The sequence below is a fragment of the Aedes albopictus genome, chromosome 2 (assembly GCF_035046485.1).
Source record: "Aedes albopictus strain Foshan chromosome 2, AalbF5, whole genome shotgun sequence".
NCBI classification, from domain to species: domain Eukaryota; kingdom Metazoa; phylum Arthropoda; class Insecta; order Diptera; family Culicidae; genus Aedes; species Aedes albopictus.
In genome coordinates, this window is record NC_085137.1 from 135,073,937 (window position 1) to 135,084,631 (window position 10,695).

The window sequence follows — 10,695 nt, forward strand, 5'->3', positions numbered from 1 at the left end:
GACACTTTCTTGCAAAATTTCATCAACTTTTATTAATTGAATTGAAAGTTACTGGTGTTGATAGGGGATAGTGTTAGTAAAAATGTTTCATGTTTTTTATGTGCGATGTTTGTCTATTCATTACTTTTGAATGTCTCTGCAAATTTTCATGAAATTTTCACAGAAGGTAGTTGATTATGTGTATATTAATCCTGCAAAATTTGATGATTATTGGTGTAGTACTTTCAACAATACAATCGAAACATTAAGGGGTGCTCACTAATTGTTGTCTGAGGGGCTAAAATCACGGTCAGCCCCAATATTTGTTTCGATTATAAAACTGTTGATAGTGCATCGATTTTTTTTTTTTGAATTTTGCCTATGCAAGTAAAGTAGATTGAGAGGTTTGTGTTCAAAATTTCAATCATTTCCTTTATCAAATTCAAAAGTTACAGCGCTGACAAGCTAAACCAGGGGCTGTACAAAATTCAATTGCTCGCGTTCTACTGTTTCATTGCTACAACAAAAGCTACTTCACCGATTCACATGAAATTTTGCAGGTGAAATAAACCCATCTTAAGATATTATCAGGCAAAATTTGAGCAATTTTAATATATGTTGCAGAGTTACAGCCATATTTCTGTGTCCCGATTAATGCGGATACAGGCTTTACTACTACAGGTACGCATTTGATATGAGTTTTTGGACATACAATCTTTTATCAACTGGTTAAAACTATTCAAACAGACAGCTGATTCCACCAAATGCGTTAGATCAGCAGTAATGCTCGCGTAATTGTATTTCATTTATTTATATTCTGCGAGCCGAAGCTGATAAGCAATGATTTATGATCTGTGAAACTAATGTCATCGATACACAATCCAAAGTTTAGGTAATACAATATATGTCATGTTCGTAAAAGCATGATCTATTATTGTTCCTGTTGGGCTTATTCCATGTGTAGCGCTATCGTTATCGACTCTGTTTAAAAATGTAAATCCACCAACACTTATCAGTTTCCCAGCAGATTCCAACAGAGAATCTAAGTACAGTATAGTGTCATTCAAATTTGTATGTGGGGGTCAATACACTACTGCAATATCCAATCTCGGCTCTCTCAAAGAAACAATAATACTGCTACCTACCAGAAATTCTTCGTTTTTTATAACATCATACTCCATAGATTCGTGAATAAACATATAGGCACCACCACCTAGTCTATTGGATAGTGGACAACAAACTACGTTATAGCTAGGAATATTGCAGATATAGATTTCATCAGGATATAATCTCATTTCAGTGATGCAGACAATATGGATAGTTGATTTGAACTTTGCTAAATGCAACATAAGATCTTCTAGTTTGTTTCGTATTGAATTAATATTCACATACAACAAGTTGATTTTTGAATTGGTAAAAATTTCGTTCGAGTTTGGGTATAAGATATTCAAGTTATCACCTAATCGCACATTGCTAATATAATCGTCATCGTCGTTCGTTCCCATGACAGAAAATACATGTGAACAGAAAACACCGTACTAACACCAACATCAGCAGCCTCCAACAGCAACCAGCAACAACAGCAGAGAGTGTGAGTGATCAAGCATTTCTTGGAGATGAACGCAATCTCTTGAGATCCTCAATGGAATCGATGATATAGACATCTGCCGAGTCGTCTCTCTTACAGTAGATGTTCCCGTTGTTGCACCACACATATTTGAACCCATGAGATACCCGGAGAGATTTGGCTTCTCGAAACAGTGAACGGGCTTCTCTCGTCAGATTCTCATTTATGTAGACCTTAGTATGGAATCGCTTGTTGTTGGGAGAAGACCTTGAGCTGGTAGGTAGCGCCGCATTGCCAAAGTCGATTTCATCAGCATACACCGATTTACCCTTACGAGCACGAAGGATGTCATTTCGTACTTAAGAGTTGCTGAATTCGATCAGGATCATTCCGTTCCTAGCCCGGAGGGTTCTTTTGATGTCAGTAGAGAACAGTTGCACCCCCACGGCAGCAGCCACCTTTGTGATGATCGCCGATTCTGCGATAGTGAGTTCCTTGGGTACGCCATTAATGATGATTTCGTTTTTCAACAAATTTTGCTCCGCCAGACGCAGACGCTTCTTCATATCGACGATAGTGCTGTTTAAGGCTTGAATGTGGCCATCATGTTTGCTCACTTTAGTAACACACCCTGCAAAGTCCTTCTTCATGTCTTCGTACTGAGCCGCGATGAACGCTTGGGAAGATTTCACTTCTTCCACCGAATTGTTAATGTCACTCTAAGACTTTGTGAGTTCACACATGGACGCACTCAGTTTTCTCACAGCATCATCCGTTTTCTTCTGATTTGTATCGTTTTCTTCGCATTTTTGATTAACCTGGGAGCGGTCGCGTCGTGTACTGAGTACACGCAAGATAAAAATACAGGCATGTGGTACACAGCGTGAGCGCGGCGTCGCTGCAGGTAGTCAAAGGCGCGACTGCTCGAGGGTTAAGTTTGTCCATCGACGTTTGCAAGCATTTCATATTAGTTAATAGTTCGTCCATCTTTCTGCTGTTTGCATGCGAGGTTTCACAATGACCGGAACAGTAGTAGCAATGTCCCTTTTGAATCTTGTTATAGCGAGAATCTGATAGACCCGCGCATTTAACGTGCGACGAATTGCTGCAATACACACATTTCACATTTTTCTCGTCAGACTGGATTGTAGTGTTACATACTGAGCATTCGTCCATTGCTGATCTTTCGTATCGAATAGACGTGGTACTTACATATATCCGCTCGCAATAGGTACGCTCTTTAAGTAAAAAATAGGTTTTCAAATTTGACTATTTTAATAACTTATCACTGATGTAGTCGGAATATTTTCACCACAATTCGGCCAGCCCGTTTCGATGTACAGAAACGTTATATTTTCTTGATTTTATACGCTGTGTATTATTAAATATTGTGATAAAATATTCGTAAAAATACGATAAAATACTAGTTATTTATTAAGGTTACATCCGAAATTCTATCACAATCGAAACGTTAGAAACAGAGATTATGATCCTCAAACATGATTATTTTGTATGGGAATCAGCTCTGTCTTTATTCTTATTTCTCGCACTGTATACAGTGGCTGTCAAGGCTGATCGGAAATAGAAAATAATGTTGATGATCAACTTCTAAACAAGCTAACTTGCCGACAATACTGGCCTTCAAAAATCAGATTCTTATAACTTACTTTCATTCAATCAAAAGTCGATAATCAAATCCCAAAGTACAAGTTTCGTCAAAAAATCTTGTATAAAATCATTATTAAGACCGCTAAATAAACCTTTATAAAAATAAAACTTGTTCTAGTGTTCAACAAGTTGAAATCCTCCTTGCTGCATACGGCCCACACCACACCCGAAGCCTCCAGCACCAAAAGCAAACCAATTTGCAGCTCCAACGTGTTGTTTGCCGCATTGCTGTGACGTTGATTCCGCAAGACCAGCCAGTGACCAGGCAAAATCCCAAACAACAAAAACACAAATCACGCGCACTGAAAGGTTTCTGACTGATTCAATCGGCCCACGACTGCCGATTATCTCGCCCGTGTACCCCTCTAAGCTAATAGTGTTGTTTTGTTCGGTGCACATGTGCGTCTTAAATCGATCGAAAATCAATTTATTGCATTGCAATCCCATCCACGTGAATCCCAATCGTCGTCACTCGATTTGATTTGAATTGTTGATTATGTTTGCGCGCGCAAGTCATGAATGTCTAAGCAGATCTCTTTACATAACGAAAAATGGCAAGCTGATGGAGAATCAATCAGCTGACAACTGAGAAAAAGGGCGCACTTACCGCTTCACCGATCCGGAAATAGTCCGCTTCCCGCCAGCACCGCCAGTCATCGGAATAGCGCCAATGCTCCGATTGCCCACACTGCTGCATTCCGACGGTGGACTTTTGAGCGACGCCGGCGAATCCAGCCGACGCCCTAGCGCCACCGACGATGACGACGTCGACACCACCGTTTTTCCGCAGCTGATTTTCGACTTCACATCACTGAAATTCTTCTTGATTACGGCTTTATTTTCGGCAATTTTACTCATCACTGCATCCCACTTGTTCGGGGTGGCCGATTTTTTCGTAAAGCTTAGATTTCCCACACTGGCACTGGCACGTGGCCCACCGCAACCACCCCGAGTCGCACTGGTGGGACGCTTATTTTCCTGATTTTCACACTCATTCTCGACGTCCTCCAGATTCAGGGCACTTCCACCGACGCTACGCGACGATTTCGACACGGCGGCGCTATCCTTGAAGAGACGCGTTCGAACGACCGCGCGCGACGTCATTTCATGTTTTTTCAGCACCAAATTGGATTCGTTTTTCTGCTGTTTACGACTGGAGCCGGGCTTTTTGCCGACCGAACCGACATTATTACCGACGATTGTACCTCCACCAACGACGGGCGCGCCAGACAAACTGTCGGTGGTGTCAGCTCGGACGATGGTGATGCTAGTTGCGCTCTCTGCTTTGCTAGTCGCTACGACGACGCCGTTCTCACACTCGTTTCGGTGGCCAGCGTCGCTCACCAAAGCGGTCGGCTGCGGCGACGCCGTCCGATCAATCGACGCGGCGGCGCCACCACGCTGCGAAGGTATGACAACGTGTTTGCTGACGTCGGCCGGTGCAGGTGTTGAGTCGTTTGCGTTCATTGGTGGAACGTTTGAAGTTGTTTGTAAACAGTTGCCGCCGTTCGGCGGAACCACCTTCTTCTGGCTGCACGCCGTATTGCTGCTGCTGATCGTATCGGTAGACACGTCAGGGCTCATATCGCTATCCGCAATCAGGTGAGCTACCCCATTGATTGAACCGTGATCGTCCTCCTCACGCTCGGATCGGTCTTCGTTCTCAGACCTTCTATGTACGAGATCATCCTCCCCGCGGTTCTCCACATCCGTGAAAATTCCACTCGATTCCATGCACGAATCTTCGTTTTGCGGTTGTTGATTTATGAATACATTAGCCCCCTGCACCATCGGTCCGTACAGCTGCCCGTCAATCACCTGCGCCCTTCGATCACCGCGATTCAGCACATCGTCGGCGTCGCTTTCGGTGAAGAAGTCGCTGTCCGTCATCGGATCCGGGCGGCGTGGGACCGGAGCTGGTTGTGCTACCGGACCGTTCCAAATGGCTGCCGCCGCTTGGTTCTTCAATCGTGGTCCATTTGATGGGGAGTGGTCGGCTCCACGACTTGCCGGACGAGACATTTCGCCATCTCCCTGGTAGCCGGTGTCCAAGCTGGTAATGCTAGTGATGCTGGTAATGAAGCTGTTGGATACTTTGGATGTGGCAGATTTGGTCATCTGATCCGTTTTGGAATCCGAATCAGTTTGTGATATCTCCTGGTATAGTATTGGACCGGCGTTCGACAGAATCTCCGAAGGTAGAATGATGTCCGACATGTCTGTTTTGACTCCGACGGGATCCAGGGGTAGTTCTTCCGGGGATGGAGTTTGATCTATTCGACAGTGGTGGAGTCCATGTTTGTGAGAACCGGTATTCAAATGCAGTTCCAAGTTATTTGTGTTATTTGTATTTGTGGTGGTAGAGTCCAGGAATTCCTTCATCTGATCGGGTGTCAGTATTCCCAAGCTTTCGTCCATTTCGAAAGATCCTTGTTTCGTCAAACTACTCGACACGGGTGATTTCAAATGTGGTTGCGCCGACGAAATCGAAGAATCGCACAGCTCTATGGAGCAGTCATGTAGTAGCGTTTCCGTCAGATCTAGACCAAACGAAAAGCGCTGCTTCGCCGGAATCGAGGTTCTGCCCTCGATCGGTCGCACCGGTACTTCATCCCTCCCCATCGAGGCTGGTTCCTCTAAACTCAAGTCAAATATCTCTTTTCCCGCTCCGCCATCATCCACGTCCATAGTTTCGCCAAACTTCCCTCCATCGATCTCCTCCGCCACCAACGTTCGATCCCCAACGCTAACATCCAACTGCATAGCATCTACCAAGCTCGAACCGTGGATGTCCCGCGTGACGTTCAGAACATCTTCGATGCTTCCCACCGCCAGAGGTGAATGCATAGTCGAGCTGAAAACCTGCGTCTTGTTCAAAGCCGCCGTTGGATCCGAAACATTCAAAATATTCATAGTTTCGTTCATGTTGAACGTCAGTCTAGTGGGTCGCTGCGGTACCAACGGTTCCGTTGGCAATAATCTATCCGGGCTAAGTACCTCGTGCGTTTGATTCATCAAACTTCTCCGGTTGATGTGTGGCATACCTTCAATCTCCGCGCTAACATTTGGAATGCTTTGTGTGACGTTCATCGGTCGATCGGATACCATGGTCGAACTGAACGCTCCTTTTCCATCGCCCACATCTACCAATATCGTATGGGTTTTGTCCAAAACCGGCGACTCTCCGGCGCTACTTCCGGAACTCTGAAACAGTGACGCTCCCCTCGTTCGGTTCAATGATTCTCGACTACCGCCGAGCTTCAGCGACGACTCCTGGGACGACTTGACAAACGTTTCGCTGCGTTTCACCTCGTACGTGACGTTCCCGTCGCAGTTGAGCGTCACGGTTTCGTTGCTGGACGCCGGTTTCAGCATGTTCTGGTCCTGGTGGTGCTGAGCCAGCACAATGTTGTCCGTACTGTCGGCGCCGACCAGTTCCAGCGATTCGTCCACTAGCATTCGGCCGTCATCGCCGTCGTAGTTTACGTTCTGGCTGGATGGCCTGGGCTGCGCCGACGTCGACGCGGATGATGGCAGGGCGAATGTGTCATGCAGGTTTTCAGACGATACCAGCTCTAGCTTGTTGTAGAACTCGAGCCCACTGGTGGGTTTCACCGTTGGGGCTGGGGTTGAGGCGGCCAGAGCTGGCAGGAGGGGTGTGCCTTCACCGCATAGTGCGTCCCCGGAGTAGGATCGGGCGATGCTGATTGCCGCAGATTTGGGCGGCCTGAGGTGTCTTCCGGCGGCGGCTGCTGGTGGTGGCGCTGGTGTTGCAAACGGGGTGTTTGTGGTAGATGGTGGGGGGATTGCGGAGGGTTTGGCTATTTTCGAGTGGAATCGCGCCTGGGGTGGACGGATTGATCCGGGAACTGGAATTCTACTGGTTATTGTAGTGCTGCCGATCCGAGGTATTCGTGACTGAGAGGGGTCCTGCGATGGTGGAGAAAGAAAAAAAATATGTATTAGAGACGAGAAATTTGAAGTGAAGTTAGTATGTAATTGGATTTATTTATGCTAAATGTCAAATCTCTTACATAAGGTCGTTTTCAGCGGTTGCGTTCTATTCCAAATTCCGACATTTGGATAGACTAAATCTAAATTTTAGATCTCCACTGAGGCATTCTAAATTCCGCTTTCGAAAAGTTCCGGTCTAAAACAAATAAAAATGTGCAACGCGTTGTTCCATTTCGCGAAACATTTATAACGGGACCTTTTCATCTGTCCCTCGATATATATATTCTGACAAGTATTTTTTTTTTGAGAAATTGCTGGAGAAGCTTCTGTGGTAATTCCCTTAGGAACTCCTAGAGAATTTCCCGGAGGAACTCCTAGAAGAATTCCTGGGGGAACCTCTGAGCCTCAACTCCTGGAGATATTCCCGGAGGAATTCTTGGAGGTATTTCTGAAGAACTCCTGTATGAATTCCCGGAGGAACTCCTGGAAGAATTCCTGAAGGAACTTCTGAGAATTTTTGAAAGAACTCTTGGAGGAACTTCTGGAGCAATTCCTGGGGCAATTAATTGAGAAAATCCTGCAGTAATTCCCAGAGAAACGCTTGGAGGTATCCCCAGAGGAATTCTGGAGTAATAATCGGAGGACTCCTGGAGAAATCCCCAGAGGTACTTCTTGAGGAATTCCTTGAGAAACTTCTGCAGAAATTCCCGGACTAATTCCTGGAGATTTTCATGGAGGAACTCCTGGAGGTATTACTGCAGAAGGTATTCCTTGAGGAATTCCCAGGGCAATTCTTCAAGAAACTTCTGCAGCAAATTCCAGGGAACCTCTAGAGGAACTCCTGGAGAAAATCCTGGAGGTATTCTCAGAGGAACTCCTCGAGAAACTGCTAGGGCAATTCCCAGAGAAAAACCTGTAGCAATTACCGGAGGAATTCCTGAAAGTACTCCCGGAGTAACTCCTGGAGGAACTCCCAAAGAAATTACTAGAGAAATTCCCCGAGGAATTCTTGGAGGAATTCCCAAAGGAACTCCTGCAGGATTATTGGAGGAATCCCTGGAGGAAATCCTGGAGAAGCTCCTGGAAGATTTTTTGGAGGAGCTCTTGGAGGAATTCCCGGACGATCTTCTGGAGGGTTTACTTGAGGTACTACTGGAGGAATTCCTTAAGGATTTTTTGGAGGAACTCCAGGAAAAAATCCCGGAAAAACTCCTGGTGAAATTCGCGGAGGAACTCCTGGAGGTATTCCAGGAGGAACTCATGGAGGTATTGGGGTGGTGGGGGTAAAGTGGACAGGAGGGGTAAAATGGACAGGGTACAGTTTCATGACTTTTATTGCTTTTCAAAATGTTTCAACGATTGAAGCTTATGCCTAAGCATGAATCATTATACTTTTGCTAATATTGATCATTAAAATCAAATAAACCCCTTCAAGATGACAAAAACTTTAAAAATCACGTGAAAAATCGCAAATGATGTAAAATCTGCTTATAATTGCTAAGGTTTTCTCGTAAGTTATTTTCAAATTGTTACAAGTTTTACTCCCTAAACCAATAAAGTCCACGTATAAGAATATATTTCACCGAAAAAAAATTTAAGTTTTGTGAAAAAAAAAGTTTTGGAAATAATTTTAACAAAATCAGACCGTGGGGGTAAAATGGACAATCAGTTCAAATTTCTCCAAAATTTTATATTTTTTTTTGCAAACTTCAGAATCACCAGCCGTCATACCTATCGTGAGATAGTTGAAGTAAAAAGTTATTAAAACATATTTTAAATCAACTAATAGTTAATTATGTAACAAGTTGCAAAAAGTTGATTTTTTCAGCACGAGTCGTACATTTATCCAACGAGGCTTGCCGAGTTGGATAAATACGAAGAGTGCTGAAAAAATCGAGTTTTGCAACGAGTTCCATACAAAATTTTATGCAATGATTTTTGCATAATGCAACCCATTTGAGTTGCATAATGTTCATAATGCAACTCAAATGAGTTGCATTATGAACATTATACAACTATTTTTCATTATGCAACTCATTTCAGTTGCATAATGAACAAGTTCGGAAAAATTGGTCATTATGATACCAAAATGGGTTATATAAAAGTATATTTTTTAAATGCAACCCCTTACAAGATTTCTAGAGTATATCATTACCTTCCATGTTACTCGGAAAAGCAGATGGATTTTGCCGCATTTCCTCGGGAAACGACCAAAATGCTTAGTTTGTCCACTTTACCCCCACTACCCCTTCCAGGAGGAACTCATGGAGGTATTCCCAGATTAACTTTTGGAGGTATTCCCGGAAGAGGTCCTGGCGGTGTTCCTGGAGAAAGTCCAGGAGGTATTCCCAGAGGCATTCCTGTAGGTATTCCCGGATGTACTCCTGGAGGAATTCCTAGAGAAACTGCTGGAGGAACTTCTGTACGAACTCCTGGATAAACTTCTGGAGGAACTCCTAGAGGTACTCCTGGCGGGAATTGTGGGATGAATTTCTGGGACAATTCTTGGAGAAATTCCTGCGGCAATTCCCGGAGGAACTGTTGGAGAAATTTCCAGAGTAACTCCTGAAGCAACTCTCGAAGGAACTCCTTGACATTTCATGGAGGAACAACTAGAGCAATTCCCGAAGGAACTCTTGAAGCGATTCTCGATGAAACTGCTGGAGGAATTCCCGAAGGAGCTTTTATAGCAGCTCCCGAGGGATCTCTCAAAGGAATTCACGTAATAACTCCTAGAGTAATTTCCGACGGAACTCCTGAAGCGATTCTCAGGGGGAGCTCTCGAAGGAATTTCCGTAGGAACCCTGGTGAAATTCTCGGAAGACTTCCTGTAAATGCTTGCAATACATCAGAGATGCAATACTTCAGTCGTATATGATCTTTTGAAATATCATCCTGCAGAACCAGATATGACAATTCTCCAATCGTGAAAAATCATAAAATCGTCGCAATTCATCACCTCCTATCGTTATTCAGTATTACGTTAAGTTGAAATCCGTTCATCACTGAGCGAAAAACTTGTTTGCTCTAAGTTCATCATTGACAAATATTCGTCAGCCTTCACTCTCGGCAAAAACTGTCCACAATAACCCACAATGACACAGCACCCTGTCCATTCATTCATTTATTTCATTGTAGAACCGAGCCCGGGCACAAGTTGGGCCCACCAGTGAACCCCGCTTCCACTCAGGCCAGGACCTCTGAGAGATGCGCGCCAGCCAGCCTCCGGTTGATGAATGGTTTTATCAGCTGAACATGAATTTTATTACCCTCCGTTGGATTACCACAATTTGCTCTGTGCGCCGCTCGCACACACAAACACAGGCCAGAATATGCGGCGATGACGTTGAATCCTTTCTCCGGAATGCCCCACCAGGGTTCATGACAACAGGCGGCGCTCAACTATTGCCGCCGATGGTGATGGTGGTAACAGGCGTACATTCACAGAAAGAAACAGAGTACATTTCCGCTTTATCGCTCGTCGTATCCCTATGGAATGGGGTTCCCTGCCATAACCAAATGCACGC

The 10,695-nt window shown here is 44.5% G+C and overlaps 2 protein-coding genes across 6 annotated transcripts in view; both read right to left on the reverse strand.

Moving 5' to 3' along the window:
• Nucleotides 1-10,695, reverse strand: part of LOC109417649 (uncharacterized) — a 696,771-nt gene that overhangs the window by 274,076 nt on the left and 412,000 nt on the right. The window lies entirely within an intron of this gene.
• Nucleotides 3,691-7,213, reverse strand: LOC134288767 (uncharacterized; the record flags this gene model as incomplete). Its single annotated transcript, XM_062854640.1, has 1 exon — nt 3,691-7,213. A coding segment is annotated over one exon (3,396 nt), but the record flags the coding sequence as incomplete, so codon positions are not given.